The sequence below is a fragment of the Sarcophilus harrisii genome, chromosome 1, assembly GCF_902635505.1.
Source record: "Sarcophilus harrisii chromosome 1, mSarHar1.11, whole genome shotgun sequence".
Taxonomy (NCBI): domain Eukaryota; kingdom Metazoa; phylum Chordata; class Mammalia; order Dasyuromorphia; family Dasyuridae; genus Sarcophilus; species Sarcophilus harrisii.
In genome coordinates, this window is record NC_045426.1 from 695,155,583 (window position 1) to 695,175,984 (window position 20,402).

Genomic DNA, 20,402 nt, shown 5'->3' on the forward strand with positions numbered 1-20,402 from the left:
GAGGGAGATGGGGGAAGAAGAAGAGAGGGGAAAGAAGGAAAAGAGAGAGAGAGGAGAGAGAGAGAGAGGGGAAAGAGGAGAGAGAGAGAGACACAGAGAGAGAGAGAGAGAGAGAAAGACAGAGAGAGACAGAGACAGAGACAGAGAGACAGAGAGACAGAGACAGAGAGACAGAAACAGACACACACACACACACACACACACACACAGAGAGAGAGAGAGAGAGAGAGAGACAGACAGACAGACAGAAAGGTGAGAGAACATAGGAAGACAGAGCAGAGATTTGCTCCAAGCTCTTTGCCTTTGAATGCTCCAGGACTGCTGTTCCATCTCTACCCCCCTCACACTCTAGGATGGTTCAGGGTGACCTGTCTCTAGGAACCAGGGCCAGACAGACAGCATGCCTCCCATCAGTGACTCCAGTCTGATGGCTTGGCCATGTTACAGTTAATCCACTTTGCTACTTCTCTCTCCAAATCCTGGGAAGCTGCATAGTTTGGTGGAAAGAATAGGTCTGTAGGACCTGCATTCAAATTCCACATTGGCCATTTACAACTGTGTGAATTTGGGCAAGTCACTTTAGTTCTGTCTGTCTCAGTTTCTCCATGTATAAAATGAGGGGATTGGGTTAGATTATTTCTGGCATTTCTTCTAGATTTAAGTCTGTGACTTAAAATACCAGACATTACAAGGACCCATCCAGGGGGGATTCAGTTGTGAACATGAATACCCTTTGCCCACCAGCTTGCTCTGAGTAGCTGGGACTTTAAGAAAAACCTTTCCCTCTACTAGAAGTCTCTGGATAATGAGAATCTTACCTTCTTAGGCTCAGTTTGGCTACAAAGCCTATGATTCCTGTTACCAACTATGTTGGTGCTTACAGATTTATCCTGAACAGCCTGAGAAAACAGGATGTCCCAGAATCAAGAAATAGAAGAACTATTGAAGATCACTTAGTTCCATTTCCTCCTCCTAACTCCCCACCTCATTTTTCCAGAGGAAGAAATGGAGAAGGAAGGAAGGAAACAAGCATTTATTGAGCTCCTAATAAGCCAGGCAGTGTACTAATATTATCTCATTTGATCACAAATATTTCATTTGATCTTCATAATAACCTTGGGAAGTAGGTACTGTTATTATCCCCATTTTACAGGTGGGGAAACAAAGGTAGGCAGAAAAAAAGTGGTTTAAGCTAGTAAATGTTTGAAGCCAGAGTTGAACTAATGAGCTAATGAGTTCTATCTACTGTACCACTTATCTACAGAGGAGAGTGACTGATGCCAAGAGAAACAGGATAGGATTCAAATCCACTTTTTCTGACTACAAAAATGCGGTCTTCAGAGTCTTCACATCACAATAAGATGTTATCACCAAATTTTGTACTCCTTTGAAAAACTTCATAGGAATTAGTTACAATCTAAACACAGTTTCCCCTCCAAAAGCCATCTCTTCTACACTCAAAGAGCAATGACCTATAGGAGCTTGAGGTAGGATGATGGAAAAGGCACAATATCACATGGGGTAAGTCAAAAGATAAAATACAATGGCTTACAGGATAATAGATGCAGAGTAAAAAGAGAGATTATATAGTCTACAGGGCTGTTAACATCATTCCATGGATATATTTCAGGGGATTTAAACTTGCTTTCTTATTTTGATATATTTGCTCTCTTTTGTGATTTTATCTTATTTTATACATTTCAAAACATTATTTTGAAAAGAGGTCCACAGAGTTCCAAAGAGAACTATATCACAAAAATGGTTAAGGACCCCTGATCTAGCCCAGCTCCTTCTCTTATAGATGAGGAAATTGAGGCTACAAAGAATTATGTAAATTGTAAAATTTGTTATGTACAGTTACTACATGTCTGAGGTAAGGTTTGAACTTTACTCTGCATCTAGAGCCAAATACTCTTCCTATCCAACCATACTATATACTGTTGTGTCCTGTATTCTGTTATTTATTAATCTCTTAATAAGCCAAGTAATGAACTATATTATCTCATTTGATCACAAATATGATCACAAATAAAAGTATTTCAGAGCTATATAGTCCAAGAATCTTCTCTAAAACTTCACCAGTTTGCTATACTCTTCCATTTAAGTTGTGAATTCATCCCATTTACACTCACAGTTATGGCTATTAATTATATAGTGACCTCTACTATTTTTTGGACTTTTTCCTCTCTTTGCTCCCTTACCTTTTTAAAATAAAGAAATGGGTGATGAGAAAAATATGCTTAGCATCTCTGCTCTGTTTAAATATTTTTCTATTAATGCTAGCTTTGGTAATAAGAGTTGAAAAAGAGATTAAAGGAATTAGAGTAGGTAATGAGGAAACCAAATTATCACTTTTTGCAGATGATATGATAGTATACTTAGAGAACCCCAGGGATTCTACTAAAAAGCTGTTAGAAATAATCCACACCTTTAGCAAAGTTGCAGAATACAATATAAACCCACACAAGTCATCAACATTCTTATATATCACTAACAAAATCCAACAGTTAGAGGTACAAAGAGAAATTCCATTTAAAGTAACTGCCGATAGTATAAAATATTTGGGACTCTTATCTGCCAAGGGAAAGTCAGGAACTATATGAGCAAAACTACAAAAAACTTTCCACACAAAGTCAGATCTAACCAATTGGAAAAATATTAAGTGCTCTTGGATAGGTCAAGCAAATATAATAAAGATGACAATACCACCTAAACTAATCTATTTATTTAGAGCTATACCAATCAGACTCCCAAAAAACCATTTTAGTGACCTAGAAAAAATAGCAACAAAGTTCATATGGAAAAACAAAAGGTCAAGAATTTCAAGGGAACTAATGGGAAAAAAAAATCAAATGAAGGTGGCCTAGCTGTACCAGATATAAAATTACATTATAAAGCAGCGGTCACCAAAACCATTCGGTATTGGCTAAGAAATAGAGAACTTGATCAGTGGAATAGGTTAAGTTCAAAGGACAAAATAGTCAATAACCTTAAGAATCTAGTGTTTGACAAACCCAAGGATCTCAGCTTTTGGGGTAAGACTTCACTGTTTGACAAAAACTGCTGGGAAAATTGGAAATTAGTATGACAGAAACTAGGCATTGACCCACACTTAACACCATACACCAAGATAAGGTCAAAATGGGTTCATGATCTAGACATAAAGAATGAGATTAAAAATAAATTAGAAGAACACAGGATAGTTTGCCTCTCAGACTTGTGGAGGAGGAAGGAATTTGTGACCAAAGAAGAACTAGAGATCATTATTGATCACAAAATAGAAAATTTTGATTATGTCAAATTGAAAAGCTTTTGTGCAAATAAAACTAATGCAGACAAGATTAAAAGGGAAACAATAAACTGGGAAAACATTTGTACAGTCAAAGGTTCTGATAAAGGCCTCATGAATCTAATTTGTAAAAAATCAAGCCATTCTCCAATTGATAAATGGTCAAAGGATATGAACAGACAATTTTCAGATGAAGAAATCAAAACTATTTCTAGTCATATGGAAAGATGCTCCAAGTCATTATTAATCAGAGAAATGTAAATTAAGACAACACCTGTCAGATTGGCCAGGATGACAGGAAAAGATAATGCTGAATGTTGGAGGTTATATGGGAAAACTGGGACACTGATGCATTGTTGGTGGAATTGTGAATACATCCAGCCATTCTGGAGAGCGATTTGGAACTATGCTCAAAAAATTATCAAACTGTGCATACCTTTTGATCCAGCAGTGTTACTACTGGGATTATATCCCAAAGAGATCTTAAAGGCGGGGAAGGGACCCACATGTGCAAACATGTTTGTGGCAACCCTCTTTGTAGTGGCCAGAAACTGGAAACTGAATGGAGCCCATCAATTGGGGAATGGCTGAATAAATTGAGGTATATGAATGTTATAAAATATTATTGTTCGGTAAGAAATGACCAGCAGCATGATTTCAGAAAGTCCTGGAGAGACTTACACAAACTGATGCTGAGTGAAACAAGCGGGGCCAAGAGATCATTATATACTTCAACAACAATACTATATGATGACCAGTTCTGATGGACCTGGCCATCCTCAGCAATGAGATCAACCAAATCAGTTCCAATGGAGCAGTAATGAACTGAACCAGCTACGCCCAGCGAAAGAACTCTGGGAAATGAATGTGAACCACAACATAGCATTTCCAATCCCTCTATTTTTGTCCGCCTGCATTTTTTATTTCCTTCACAGGTTAATTGTACATTATTTCAAAGTCTGATTCTTCTTGGGCAGCAAAATAACTGTATGGATATGTATAATATCCATTGTATTATATTGTATTTTATTTGTATTTATTATATTTAACATATACTTTAACATATTTAACATGTATTGGTCAACCTGCCATCTGGGGGAGAGGGTGGAGGGAAGGAGGGGAAAAATTGGAACAAAAGGTTTTTCAATTGTCAATGCTGAAAAATTACCCATGCATATGTCTTGTAAATAAAAAGTTATAATAAAAAAATGATAACTAAAAAAAATAAGAGATGGCTTCCTAGAATGAAAAAGAGTGAAGGATATATTAGGAAATGAATGTGATGTAAAATCAAAAGATATAAATAAAAAGTTACCTTAAAATTCTAAAAAAATAAATATTTTTCTATTTTTTAAAATTAATTTTTTTGTTATCAAAGACAATGTCCAGAAACATTGTCCAGAAAAAAACATTTTAAGCAGTAAAAACATTGTTCATGACAACAGTTTTTAATAGAGGGTGAATAGTTTATTTTCAGATATATCTTTCACTTATTAATGATGATAAATCAATGCAATTACCTTAAAAAATTAAGAAAAGAACATCGAGTTCTCATTCTGAATCTGTTGGTCAAGTGAGTTTGGTAGTCCTGGCACCACTAACACTTAAGAATAAACTCCTCCTCCAACAAGATAGGGAGTGGAGTTTTGTTCTTCTGAACAAGTCACACAGATCTATCAAACATAAGTACCATGTTAACCTCATACATATAAAATATATTTACGTCACTCTAATTACCCAATGTGGCAGTGTTAAAATGTCAGATTTATAGTCTATTAATGACAGAGACATTATAGGCCAAATGGTCACTTATGATGAATGATGGGGATGCAACCTTGAAAGAAGGGGCAACAGAGAAAACAACTGTCTGCATGGGAGTCGGCTATTGGTCTGTACACAGGGCCAAGTTGTGTTCTGTTTTATATAATCAGATTCTTCTCTCCTGTTTTCACTTCTCCTAGATTCTAGTTATCCTTTCTTTCTTTCCCTTTAACTCTCTTTTCACAATTTCAATTTTGTGCTTAGTGTATTTTTAAAAAATTAATAGTATTTTATCTTTCCAAATGCATTCAAAGAACCCTTCAATACCCACCTCTGCAAAACCCTAGACCCCAACTTTTCTCTCTCTCTCCTCCCCTCTTTCTTCACTAGACAGCAGAGCTTAGCATATTTGTTATTAGGATTTTTTTGCCCTTTTAAATGGAGTGGGAAAATAGAGAAAATAAATTTTAAAATAAAATGGGAAAAAATCACTGACAAATGATCATTGTACATCCATCTGCATGCCTTTCATGATTGAGAACTCAGGAAATGAGTTAAAATTATGATGTACATATAGTCAGATGTTCTCCCAGGATGCTTCAGGGAAGGTCATGGCTGCCTTGGGGGTGGGGTGGCAAAAGAAAGGTATTGGTGACTCTTCTTGGAATAGGACACTGGATGCCAAAAAGAATTATTGCTGTGGAGTTGGAAGAGCTAACTTCTCCATATATAGAAAGGATAGAGGTTTCATTTTTGGATTCATTCTCTCATTAGAAAGTCACTGGGGTGAGTTGGGGTTGGGGTGGAATGGGATGCAAGGAAAGAGTGTGAAATGAGAGCTGATCTTTTGTAGGCTGATTTGTGCTCTCCCTTAGTAGCTGCCAAGTGAGTAGGCTTTGAAGAAGAGTACTCTTTCTGTGCCTCCTGGAAATCATATGGTCCAGACCTTTTTAATTCTCAATTCTAAAGTGGCTTTGTAATTTAGTTCAACTTAATGAGATTTGGGAGACAGCCAGGATAATCACAAGAGACCCTAACTTTGGAATCATTTATCTCAAATGAATGCATTAGCATAGAGACACTTGGGGAAGGGGTCCTCTGTCCTGGACCAGTGTGATCATTCTCTAGGGGAGAAATTTTGCCCCGGTTAAATCAGCTACCTTGGATTCTGGACTAATACCCTCTGTGTCTACCATGCCCACTGGCATTCTGTGAATGATTTGACTTTGATTTGGTTCCCATTTCAGTAAAAAAAGGAGCAGGTCAACTTAACTGCTATGTTTGGTTAATATCTTATAAATCAACATACATTTAGTAAGTTCTTAACCATGTATCAAATCCTGTGCCAAGTTCTAAGAAAGAACTCAGGGAAAGGCAAAAACAGTCCCCATCCACAAGGAGCTCACATTTTAGTGGGGGAAACAATAAGCTCACAACTTTGTACATAGGAGATCTATATAGAGTAGATGGGAGATAATCTCAGAGGAGAGGTCCCAGCTGTGAGAAAAGACTAGGAAAGACATATGATGGGATTTGATCTGGATCTTAAAGGAAGCCAGACAAATGCAGAGGTAGAAGTGAGGAAGGGAAGCGTACAGGTCTGGAGGATTTGGAGATATTAGAGTGTCCTGTTTGAGAATCTGCAAGTAGTCTAGAATGACTCAGATTCTCGTTGCTCCTGAGGTGGGTGGCCAAGCCCCTGAAGGCAGGGTGGAGTATGTGTGGGAAATCTTCCTCTAAAAATTACCCTGCCTGCCTTCGGGAGGGATTACACATATATTATGTTTCCCAATAGAATGTAAATTGTTTTGAATTTGAGAGACTGTTTCATTACTTTCTGTCTTCAATCATTCAGCACAGGTCCTAGTATACAGCAGGCACTTAATAAATACTTGTTGATTGGGGACTCTTCTTGGAATAGGACACTGGATGCCAAAAAGAGTCATTGCTGTGGAGTTGGAAGAGCTAACTTCTCCATATATAGAAAGGACAGAGTTTTCATTTTTGGATCACTCTCTCAGTCACTGGGGTGAGTTGGAGTTGGGGTGGATGGGAATGCAAGGAAGGAGTGTGAAATGAGAGCTGATCTTTGTAGGCCCAATAAACATAAATCATTTTGAATTTAAGAGACGTTTCACTACTTTTTGTCTTTAATCCCTTGGCACAGGTTCTGGTACACAGCAGGCACTTAATAAATGCGTTGATTGATTATACCTTTGCTTTTGAATGATGGGTATCAGAGACACGGGGGTAGACAAGGTTCATAGGACTGTAGGTCTAGAACTAAAAGAAAGCTCAGCAGCCATCTAGATCAACTTTCTCATTTGACCAATGAGGAGCTGGGAAGTGAAGGGACTTGCCCCATGGGTCATAAACCTCTGAGGTTTTATCAGAACCCAGTTCCCCAGACTACAGGAAGGCATTTGGTTCAATCATGTTTTGCTTCCACAGTGGAGGGTAAAAATACAGAAATTTTAGAATTTTAATCTTTTTTTAATTTTAGAATTTTATTTTTTTTAATTGTAGAATACAGCATTTTAGAACTGGGATTCTAGAGCTCTTCTAGTTTAACCTGTACCTGAAAAAGAATCCTCACGATCAATCAATGAACTTTCTTAAAAGCATCTACTGTGTGTGAGGCACTGTGCTAAGCACTGTGGGTACAAAGAGACAAAAGGAGCTCACAATCTAATTATAAAACACCTGACAAACAGTCATTTAGTCTCTGCTAGGAGACCTCCAAGGAAGGGAAACTTCCAGTTTTCTGAAGAAGACCTTTCTTGAAGCCGTTCCTTTTCCTTTTCTCCTCCATTAGGGCCTTTCCTCTGAGATTACTCCCCCCCCCCCCCACACACACACACTAAACAGGTCTTGAATACACACAGTTTGCATGTTGTCCTCTGCCCTGTGAATGTCAGAGGAAGGGGTGGCTGTTTTTGTCTTTCTTTGTACTTAGCACAGTACCTGGCACATCTCAGCAAGCTTTTGGACCGACTAATCACCTGGGGGTCAGAGCATTCTGAATAACTCATTAGGAAGGGTTTTCACATATCAAGCTTGTCCCCTTCCTGTCCAGCTATTTTATGAAGTGGCTTATTGTGTGTCATGAGCAGAGTAGGTCTTGAGGGAAAGGCATTCATTTCTCTACAAGGGGGGAGCCCAGGGAGATCTGGGTATGTAGTACCACAAGGAGTTTCTTGAGAATGGGGACTTGGGTTTGCCTTGCTTTACATCCCCAGTAGTTAGCCCAGTGCCTGTCACTTAAGAGATGCTTCAGAAATACTTCTTGAAGAGCACTCATTGACAACCCATTCCATTTGTGGGTAAGTCTAAACATTAGAAAAATATTTTTTCTATAACTGATCTCTCATCCTTTCCCACATTCTCCCCTGTCTGGGACATAAAAGAGAGGGATATTAGGTAAATGCTCTTCCACAGGTCTGGCTCTTGCCCCCACAAGTCATATACTATCCCCTCCTGCCCATCACCACGTCCCTTGTTGAGACCTACTTCCAGGTGACTTCCTGACTTTTCATGGGATACAGCTGAGTTGACTGGCTTCACGCCCAGCTAAGTGGGGCAGATTAACCTGCTTTCTGGGTGGCCAGGTTGAAGCACCTATCTGTACACGCCCGTCCCAGGGCTTACCTGTCTGCCTGGACTTCTGCATCCTTGGTCTCCACCTTGTGTGACTGCCCTCCATTGATCTCCTTCTTGCCACTGGTAAGCAGGTTCAGCACTGGCTGGATCTCTCGGAGAAGGTCGTTGCTTTCCCCACCCCCATGCAGGCCAGATGAGGCACTCTTCTTTGTGGGGTCAGGTACCATGCCGTTGGCTTGTGCCAGGGGGTTGTCTTCTTGACCATTTTCTCGGGGACGTTGAGGCACATTTCGGAGGGTGGCCACACTGTCCAGCCCCGGGGGCTGATCTTTGCTGGGAACGGCCTGGTGGGACAGGTCCACCGTCTTGGTGGCTGGGCCTAAGGGTCGGGTCACTCGGATGGTCTTGGGTGTCCCGTCCCCAGTGAATGTAGTTTCCAGGTGAGTAGTGAAGCCCTCAGGGCCTCTCAGGATAAGAACCACATGAGTCTCTGAAGCAATACTCCTCAGAACCTCCAGGGCACCGTCATAGCTCATGTCCACCAAGGGCCGGCCATTGACTGCAAGGATGATGTCTCCTGCCTGGATAAGGCCGCTCTGTTCAGCTGCCCCACCCCGGATCAGATCCGAGATAATCACGGGAGGCTTGCTGACCCGTTCTTTCACCAGGAATCCCAAGCCTCCCACTTTGCGTTTAAACAGTCTTACGGAAATGACGTTGGGCTGAATTTGTTGAACACTGAACATGTGGTCTTCCATTGTCACTTCAGAGAATCTGGCCCAATGAGTGAAAGCCTTAGTGACCAGGGGATTTTCCCCCCACCGAAGGATGCTTTCTGGACCTCAATAAAAGATGGATACTGCTGGGACTGGGCTTGGATGAGCCAGCCTCAGGAGAAGAATTGGTTCTTTGGTGTTTGAGGGATTGGTCTTGGATATCGACTGGTTTAGAGCATCTGCTGGCATCTATTCATTCCAATCCCAATTTCTGGGGTATGGGGCACTTCATTGCTACCCTCACTTTCTTGCTCTAGAAGGGATGGGTTTTAGAACAGAAGATAGGGTGTCCCTGGAAGGAGATTCAGCCCCAGAGAAACAGATGGCAGACCTGGCACTGCCACCGTGGCACAGAGAGGGCTCCTGGGAGCTGCTCTAGGGGTGAGACATGCCAACTCCAGCTCATTCCTCTCTCTTAGCTAGATGAGGGCAGCAATTTCTCTCATAGGTGGCTCAGCAGATGAACTGTCAGGCAGAAGACAGACCAGCGGCTTCTTGAACTGAAGGCAGAGAGGAAAGGGAGGAGAGAGAAAAAGATAGAAGAGATCGATGAGTATAGAAAATAAAAATGGAAGACATAGGTCTGAATAAGGTAACCATGAGACATTCCCATTGGGAACCTTGGGAAAGAGTTTTGAAGGCAACTTCTCTCAAGGGATTCCCTTCCCAGCCATCTGTAAATTACAGAATTTTATCTCCAAGATCAAAGCTCTCTGTGCCAAAAGGGTCTCCCTAGGGATGCCATTGACAGTCAGAACTAGAAATTAAATGGCAAGAAGCTTAAGGACTCCATTCCACATCCTCTCTACAGTTCTCCTGGGCCCAACTTAGATTGCTTTACTTTTTTCCCTTCTGCACAGAATGATGCCTCATTTACATGGCATACCCTATTCATTTCCTCATGCCCTAGTGACAAATGCCACCAATGAACTGGAAGAATAATCTTGCCTTTGGTGAGATTCAACTAATCAATAAACATTTATTAAACTCCCGCTATGTACCAAGTACTATATTAAGTGTTGGAGATACAAACAGAGGCAAAAACCAGTTCCTGCCCTCAAGGAGCTTACAATCTAATGGGGGAGACAAAATGCAAATAAATATAGACAGAGCAAGCTATGTAGGATAAATATTAAGATTTAAGAGAAAGAAGGTTCCCAGTGTTCTCCAGACATTGTTTTAGTGTATGGGATATTTTTAATGTCAATAATATTACAGAGTCTATTCTTTTTTATCTGGTGACTTCATTTACTTAGTGTATTTAATAGAGAGAAGGCTAGAAGACCTCATTCAGTTCCTATGGGTCAAAAGCAGAAATTTCATAGCTTCTTACAATTAATTTATTCAAATGATTTAATTCTGGAGATTGAAAATCTTGAGGAGGAAAAAAAAAAAACTTCCCATCACCTGAAATCTTGACTTCTCTCACAAAAATAAAATTCTATTGGCAATTTTTAGATAAATTACTTGCTAAGCGTCATCTAGACTTGGTTGATGGATTTATGACTTTTGGTCCCCACTGTACCACCAATGCTAAGATCAGGTTCCTCATAAATTCAGAGGGAAAGCTGAAGAAAGTCCCATATGTCACATTTTTTTTGGCCTGGTTGTAAAGCTTTGGTAAAAGGAAATAATACACACCAAAAGAACAACGGGGACTTTTGTTGGTACTATGAGATATGTGGATTGTATAGGTCCACAGGTAATTTGTGAGACCTACCAGAAGGAAGAGAATTTTAGAACCAAGAAAATCTTTTTCTGATGGTTGAAGGGTGGGATATGAACACATTCTCAATATATCATCAAGTTAAATAAAACTACTCCTATAGCCATTGTCTCTTGATAATAATTCACATTTATGTGCACCTTAAAGTTTATAAATTATTTTATGTACATTATCTCATTTGAGTCTCAGAACAACCCAGTGAGGTAGGTTCTGTTATTATAATTACTGATATATATATGCATAATATTATATGTATTACATATATAACATTATAATGTGCTATTATTCTGGGTTCAAAGTTTACTGCAGATGGTGACTGCAGCTATGAAATTAAAAGATGCATGGCAAATATGGACAGCAAATTAAAAGGCAAAAACATCATCTTGCCATCAAAGTTCCATGGAGTCAAAGTTTTGTTTGTTTGTTTTTTTTCAAAAGTATGCATGACTGTGAGAGTTAGACTGTAAGAAAACCTGGGCACTGCAGAATTGATGCTTTCATATTGTGGTACTGGAGAAGACTTTGCCAGTCTCTTGGACAGTAAAGAGATCAAATCAATCAATAATTAAAGAAATTAATTCAGACTTTTCATTGGAAGGTCAAATACTTAAGTTGAAACTTAAATAGTTTATCTACATGATGAGAAGGTGGGATTCATTAAAAAAAGGCCTGGATGTTGGGAAAGATTAATGGCAAAAGGAAAAAGGGATGGTGGAGGATGAGATGGATAGATAGTGTCATGGAAGCAAGGAACGTGAGCTTGGATAGACTTTGGGAGACAGTGGAAGATATATGAGGGCTTGACATGCTGTGGTCCATAGAGTCATGAAATGTCAAATATGACTGAATGATTGAACAGTGACAACAATAGGTGCTGTTATTATCCTCATTTTGTAGATGAGGAAACTGAGGCTAAATGAGGATGACTATCTAAGGCCATCCAGTCAATTAGTGTCAGTGGCAGGATGGGAATAAAGGTATAATCTCAATGATTATTGGGGAGAAAACTAGAGGTCCTTTGTAAGATCCAATTGTATTGATGGCCACTGAGTCCCTTTCAACTCTTAGAATAATGATTTTATGAGGTTTAATGCTTATATTTGTGTGTGTATGTGTGTGTGTGTGTGTGTGAGAGAGAGAGAGAGAGAGAGAGAGAGAGAGAGAGAGAGAGAAGAGCGGAGGGAGGGAGGGGGAGAGAAACAGTATTATAGTGTGTGTAAATATATATGATGTTTGTTTACAGTGGGATTATGGTAAGGCTGCATGGTATGAGTATATGTTATGTATGAGTTGTGAACATATGTTTTATGTGTGTAGTTGCTGTGTAGGAGGCTGAATATCTTGATGTGTATATGTGGAAGTGGGGTGAATATATTGCTGAGTTGGTTGGTCGGTGTGTATGAATGGATGTGGGTGTATACATGGTCTAGTGAAGAGTGTATTATCTTTGGAATTAGAAGGCCTAGGCTTGAAGTCTGGCTCTGTTCCCTTGTATGTGTGGGCGTCCCTCCTCTGACCCTCAGTTTCCTCATTTGTAAAATTAGACAACTGGACTAATTCTAAATGCTTGGGGATCTAGTGTGGGTCAGAGTTGGTACAGATGGTGTGAGAAGGCAAGGGAAATAACCATTCCAATTCCTTTCTTTCTCTGCCTCATGTTCTGGTTACATGCAAAGTAGTGCATCCTTTCCTTCTGAGTGTCCTCTTAGCCAACCAGTTGAGTGGGGAGCTCCCAGCTGCAGGGAACGACAGACACTCACATCCTTACCTGGCCTTCGACTCTGAAGTTGAAACAACTGACACCTGACCAATGCATCAGAAAACTGGACCTTGGGGTCAAGCCTTCTGCTCCCATCAGACCAAGGGATCATCTCCTGGGTCAACCCAAGTCCCCGGGTGTGTGTTCAGCCTCTCCCTTTGTGGGGTGTGTTATGTAATGCCGCCAGCCCCTCTGTGTGGGAGATGGAATAATAAATATCCTAGGACCAGCCTGGTTTGTACTCTCCATCTGGCATCTCTGTGTGTGTTTCTCTCTGTGTATTCATGCATCACTTTCCTGCTGTGTCATTTCTCTGGTGTTTGTGTGTGTGCGTGCGCGCGCGTGAGTGCATTTGCACGCGCGCATTTTCTCAGGCTCTCCTGAGTGTGTGTGTCCCTCTTTCCCTCTCCCTCCTCCCTCCTTCCCTTCCCCCTTCTAGAGGTTCCAGAAGGACCAGAGAGCCATTATATAGAATAGTCTCTTCCTGTCCATGGAATACCCATGTCCACCCTCCCTTAGCTGTCTGCCATCCCAATTCCATCTGGAGATTTAGCTCATTACAGAGGAATTTTTAAATGTTTAGTTCCAGAGCCAAGCAGACAAGGCCACAAAAACCCCTTGGATGGCACAAGCTGGAAATCTCATCTCTCTTTTTACTGAACTGAAGGAGAGATTTTGAGGCACGTCTCACACATGTTAATTGAGAGAAGGCTCTCCTGTTTTCCTCCTCCACTCTGCCCACATACCACTCCTTGGGCCAAAGTTGTCAAAAGGCACCACAGTGCCCAAGCTAGTAGCTGGCATGATAGCTAGCATTTATATAGTGAATTAAAAATCTCATCTCCTTTGATCTTCATAACCACTCTAGGAGGTTGTTGCTATTATTATTCCCATTTTATAGATGGGGAAATAAAGGCAGACAGAAGTTAAAAGGTTTGTCTGGAATCAGGCAGATAGTAAGCATCTGAGCTTAGATTTGAACTCCAATCCCATTGGAAGCTCCTAAGACAAGAGAACAGAGCCAGGCTTCAAGCCTAGGTCTTCTAATTCCAAAGATAAAGTCAGCTCCCTTGAATAGAAGTCACTGGTGATGGTCCACAGTGGATTTTTGCATGTATTTGGTGGGTAGGGGCTAAGGAAAGGGCATCTCGGCCCCAAGTCTCTTTGTCTCAGCTTTCTTCCTTCCTGGTTCCCTGCCCCAGGTTTCTTTAAGAGGAATATAGCATGCTATATGGGGAATAAGAGGGTTTGGATGTAGATTCTATCATGGACTTCCTGTGTGATCTTTGGACAAGGAACGACTCTCCTCTGGTACTCAGTGATAAAGGGCATGATAAAGGGCACAGAAATCTGGCCTTGAATTTAGGAAGCCCTGGGTTCAAGTCTAACTTTTGACATATTTTGTATATGTGACCATGGGCACTTACCCCATCAGTGTTCCAGACAAGTTTCTAAGGTAATAAGTTGCAAACAGGAACAGAACAAGTATAATAACAATAATAATAAGTAATTATAGTGCTTGAAGATTTGCAAAATGCTTTATAAATATTATCTTTATAAATATTTATCTTTATAAAATATTTATATTTATCTCTATAGTTATAGATTTATATTTTCAATTTATATTGTTTATTAATATTTATTTATTAATAATCAATGTTTATATTATTAATTTATAATTATAAATATTATCTCATTTTATCCTCACAACACATCTATTATTATCCCCCCTTTTAACAGATTGGAAAATTGAGGCAGATAGTGGTTAAATGACTTGTCTCGGGCCATATAGCTTGTGTCTGAGGCAGGATTTTGGGATTCAGATCTTCCTATTTACAGGACCATCCCCTTTGCCACCTATACACCCATGCATGTCTATAAACATCCCCATATAAATACATACACAGTTCATGTCTAGCTACATAGCTATATATACAAACACACTCAGAAAAGGCGAGCTGAACTAGCTTTTCTCTGAGGTCTGCTCTGCTGCTATCATTCTGGGATATTTTCCAGCCCCAATACCACCTGGGAAATTCATTCCCAGGAGTCCTTGGCTTGGGCAACTGCTCTGAGACAAGTACAAGCATGTCGGGACTGAGATCTTTGAGTCAGACCTCAGTTTTCTCTTCTTCAAACTGGATGACCTCAAAATTTCCTCCAGATCTATGAACACAGACAACATGACCAGTGTGAAGACCCATGATAGAGGAGTTGGATGGTAAGAATCTTCTCCATTTTCTTCTTCCTCATCTCTGGTAGTCTCAAAGCCATCAAGGATGGCCAGGCAATGGGAAGACTTTCACCACAAGAGATGCCCTCTCTTCGCCTTCCCATCTGTACTAAGGCTACTTGAGCACTGTCATGGCTTGGATGAAGTGGACTCAATAGCTCTATTTCTTTCTGAGACATGGAAGATTTACCATCCAACCTGATCCTGCCTTCTAACATCCTCTGGATCCCATCATCCTCCCTGACTCTATGACTTCCAGCCCCTTGCATTACCATCTGATCTCTTTTTGTGATATAAGTACCTCTGATTCTTTTCACCCCCTGAGGCAATGGGGGTTAAATGACTAGCCCAGGGTCACACAGCTAGAAGTGTGAAGTATCTGAGGTTAGATTTGAACTCAGGTCCTCCTGACTTGGGCTGTTGCTCTATCCACTGCACCATCTAGCTGTCCCAGTACTTCTGATTCTTACCATCCACACCACTGCTGCACCTTAATGACTTCTCCCAATCTGAATTTGAACTTTAAATTTTTTTATTTGTTATTTCAGTTTTGTCTTTTTGTGACTCCAGGATTTAGAACAGCACTTGGCACACAGTGATCAATCAGTGATTTTTCATTCATCCATTCATCTATCTATAATCCTCTAAAAGGGAAGATTGTGAACTTAGTGATGAACCCTGGGAGCCGGAACAGAGGAAATGAGGGGCCTGAGAATAGTTACATGATCTCAGTGCTTCAAGATCTGTGATTTCTTGGAGTGGGAACTCCCTTTACTGACCCAGAAAGCAATCCAGAATCAGTGTCACAGAACCTCATCTTTGGAAGGGAACTGGTACCTGAACAAAAATCCCCCGTGTTGTTGTTTAGCTGTTTCCAACATGGCTGACTCTTTGTGACTTTTAGGGCATTTTCTTGGCAGAGAAATTGGAAGGGTTTGTTTCCTTTCCCAGCTCTTTTTACAGATTAGGAAACTGAGGCAAACAAGATTAAGGAATTTGCCCAGGATTACACAGCTAGTGAATGTCTGAGGTAGATTTGAACTCACATCTTCCTAACTCTAAGCCCACTTTTCATATCCCTATCCACCATATCACCTAGATCTCCTGAACCTAACACCCAGCAAGTAATGATTTAAGCTTTTCTTGAATACTTTCATTGTAGAGAGACTCACTCCCTCTCAAGGCAGCCTATTCCTCTTCAGGGGTCCTCAAACTACGGCCCATGGTCCAGATGCAGCAGCTGAGGACGTTTATCCTCCTCCCCCAGGGCTATGAAGTTTCTTTATTTAAAGGTCCACAAAACTAAGTTTCTGTTTTTACTATAGTCTGTCCCTCCAACAGTCTGAGGGACAGTGAACTGGCCCCCTATTTGAAAAGTTTGAGGATCCCTGCTCTATGTCTTAGTAGATAATCATTCAGAGCTCTCAGTTAAAAAAAAAAGTCACTTCATTGCAGCCCACCTGGTGACGAGCCTCTGTAAGTTTGGGCGAGACTGTTCCATGGATGTCAGACACAGTCTGTCACCAGGACTGTACTGGAAGCTGCTCCCACTGTGTGGAAGCAGCCAGGGCTCGTGCTTTCTTGGCAGAGCCTTGGAGCCCAGGGTGACCTCCCTGCCGTGACGATGCACTGGAGGAGGACCTTGGTGCAGGACAGTCATGCTTCTTTAGCAAAAAATAAACCGTGGGTCGACAGTCATTCTTCATTTGGAAATGAACATCTTTACACAAAAGCATTCAAAATCCCAAACAATCCTTTCTCTCATTTTAAAAAAAAGTCAGAGCTCCTCAACAGCTCCCAAACTACTAATTTTCAGTCTTTCCCCCAAGGACTATAACAACCAGAAATCCATCTGACGTCCCCTCTCCCACGCTGGCAGCTCATTGCCACAGCCCTGCAATTCTTCTACCCCCACCCCCAAAGCCTCAAAACCAGCAGGGGACAACCTGGTGCTGTGGAGCTGGCAGTGCATTGGACTCAGAGGACCTGGGTTCTAAACTCATTGCCACTGTGGCTTGGAGCAAGTCACTCACTGGATCCCGTTGGAAAAACATGAGAGGTAGGGGCTAGATTACTAAAGTGCCTTACAATTATAAATTCTATATCTATGGTCCTGTCAATTCTGATATTCCCTGTTCCAAAGTCCCTCCCATCTTTGACATTCCCTGTTCTGGGGCTCTTTTCAACTTTGTTTCTAAGAGTCCTTTTAACTCTGATCTTCTCTGTTCACAGAACCCTCCCACCTTAGACATTCTATGTTCTAAGACCCTTCCCAGTTCTGACATCCCCTGTTCTAATGGCCCTTCTACCTCATTCTATGTTCTAAAACCCCTCCCAGCTCTGACAGTCCCTTTCTAAGTCACATTCTATGACTTAAATCAGTTCTTAACCATTTGTTTTTCTTCCTGGACCTCTGTGACAGTCTGGGGCTGATCTGGAAAACATGAGAGGTTTGGGCTAGATTACTAAAATCTCTTGTAGTCCTGATATTCCCTAATCTAAGGCCCCTTCTAGCCCTGATATTCTCTGTTATCTAGACAACAGTCTATAGACTCAGAAAACTTTTTTTTTTAAGTTCATAAAGGAAATTAGAGATTTAAGTTGAATCAATGAATATAAAAACATATTTTTCCCCCTTATCCAAGTTCTCAGACCTCTAAAATCCCTCGAAGGAGTCCAGGGATCATAGGGTGAGGATCTTTGTTCAAAAGACTCTCTAAATGCTGTCAGTCTGTGTTCTAAAGTCTAACATGATACATCATAAGGTCCCTCCCAGGTCTGTGTTCTGAAGGCCTTCCGAGCCCTGACACTCCACGTTCTAAAGCATATTCTGCCTCTGACACAGTTTAAACATTTTATCTCTAGCTCTAAATTCCAGATCTTTCTTCCTGGACCTCAGTTTCTTCTTCTGCAAAATAAGAACGTTGGAACTAAAGATCTCTGAAGTCCTTTTGAGTTCCAGATCAAAGATCCTTTATTCCTATGATCCAGTTCTCTTGGGGCTTACCTGATCAAGTTAGAGGGATTGTCTCACAGATCCTTTCTTTCCCTTCCCACCCCACTTCCTCCTCATATCATTCCCGGCTTTTATTTGTTTTCTCCCTGAAGGTGTTGCCAGTGACTCAATCAAAGATTCCCAGAATTTCCAAGTTTGAAGAGACCTCAAAGCCATTCAGACCCCAAACTTCCTGACCAACAAACCCCTCTCTGATATTCCTGACAAGTGAGCATCCTGCTTCTGTCTACATCCTCTGGATTTCCTCTAGAGGCAATTGACTAATGGATAGCCAGAGTTAGAGTCACAAGTCTCAAATTCAAATCCTGCCACAAACATTATGAGTTGTGTGACCACGGAGGAGTCATTTATTCTATGTCTACATCAGTTTTCTCAATAACAAAATAAAGATAATAATAGTTCCTAGGGTTGTTGTGAAAATCCTCTGAACAATATTTGTACAGTTTCTGGCATACAGCAGGCATTAAATAAATGTTTCTTTTCTTTCTTTCTGCAAGATAAACATAATCAGTTCTTTCTGACATGAGACTGAGGGTCTTCACCTTCTTGGCTATTCTCCACTGGCTAGCCTACAGTTCTCAGAACTGAACAGAATATTCAACCATGGGTTGGCCGAGGACACTGCCCAGCTGAAGAGAGAATCAGTGACTTGGTTATCCAAGGAACATTGTTCCCATACAGATGGTAAATTGCTTTTAAAGCAATTTAGGCTGAGGGCTCCTAATAAAAAACATCAGGTGCCATAAAACACTAGTTGACTCAGTTTCCAAATGAGTTGGGTGGTATTGAGACATTTCATCTTAGCAGCAAATTGGTACTCAATGGTTTTCACTGAGTCACAGACGGTCGATGCCATTTTCATGGTCGTTTCATGGAGCATGTCATCCTCTTACACCTCCCAGAGCTAAGTGTCACTGGTCCATTTTATCAATACAGTGGAAGAAAATCTTGGGGCAATGTTTCACCTATTCCCTTGGGGAGAGTTGATCTCTAGTAAGAACTAGTGTCAAGCCTATTTTACATTGCATATTTTTTCTTTTAAGTATTTTAAACCCTTTTCAAATTGGGCTTTTTTAAAAAGGGTTTTATCTTTTTCATTTTTTCTTTAAGTATTTTTGAGCTCTTTTCAAATTGGATATTTTTTTTAAAAAAAGGTTTTATCTTTTTATCTATGGAAAAAGAGAAACGGTAAGAGTAATTCATAGATATTTGGGGTTCAAGCATCATTTCTATGATGACATATTTCCCTTGTAGATATACTTCTTGTGGAAAGGGACTTTTTTTTTTTTGGTCACTGTACTTCCATCACCCAGCATGATGTCTGGAATATAGTAGGTTCTTAATAAATACTAATCATCTGATTAAAGGAATAAGTCAGGAAAATAATAGCTTCAACAGCTCCCTAACCTACCAACAAGAATTGCTGGAATAACTAAGGCTATTTTCAAAGGAAGGGGAGGGAATAAACATGAATATATCATGTGTCAAGTGTTACTCTGTGTTAAATGTATAGAAACCTTTATATAGCATCTACTGTACTTTATTATTCTATATTGTATATTGTATAATTTATAATATTATATATTATATTTATTATCTCATATAATCTAACAAATCTATGAGATAGATGGTATCATCTTCATTTTACAATTGAGGAAACTGAGGTAGATAGAGGGTAAAATGGTTTGTCCAGAGTGATACAGCTATTAAGAGTCTGAGGGCAAATATGAATTCAAGTATTCTTGATTCCAGCCTCAGAACTCTATTCACTGTGCCACCTAGCTGCCTAAATGTAGATTATAATAATTATTGGTTAATTGGATTGGGTCTATATATGTGATTTCATTGTTGAAAGAGAAACAATCCATGTGGAAACTCCCCCTATTGATGCAGAGCAGCAACCGTTGGGTCATTTATGGTTTTAAAGATTTGCTGGAAGGTTGAGAGAATTTTCCTTCATGAGACAGACCTAGAACATGCCAGAAGCAGGATTTAAATTCAGGTTTTCCTATCTTCAAGGCCTTCTCTCAATTTACAGATTAAAATGGGAAAGAGGGCATTAGTTGTTGTTTAGTCCTTTTTCAGTCATGTTCTACTCTTCATGATCCCATTTGGAGTTTTCTTGACAAAGCACTGCAGTGATTTCCCATTTCCTTTCCTTATCCAGCATATTTTACAGATGAGGAAACTGAAGCAGACAGGGTGAAGTGACTTGCCTAGGGTCACTCAGCCAGCAAGTGTC

The 20,402-nt window shown here is 40.3% G+C and overlaps 1 protein-coding gene across 12 annotated transcripts in view; it reads right to left on the reverse strand.

Annotated features, from left to right (window-relative positions):
* Positions 1-20,402, reverse strand: part of NOS1 (nitric oxide synthase 1) — a 415,858-nt gene that overhangs the window by 270,265 nt on the left and 125,191 nt on the right. For all 12 annotated transcript variants that reach the window (XR_004231301.1, XM_031948666.1, XM_031948665.1 and 9 more), the window contains one exon: positions 8,699-9,926. Coding sequence is in view for 11 of the 12 variants with exons in the window: in XM_031948666.1 (XP_031804526.1) it covers positions 8,699-9,408 (710 nt within the window). In the remaining variant the exon portion in view is untranslated. The remainder of the gene's footprint in view (positions 1-8,698; positions 9,927-20,402) is intronic.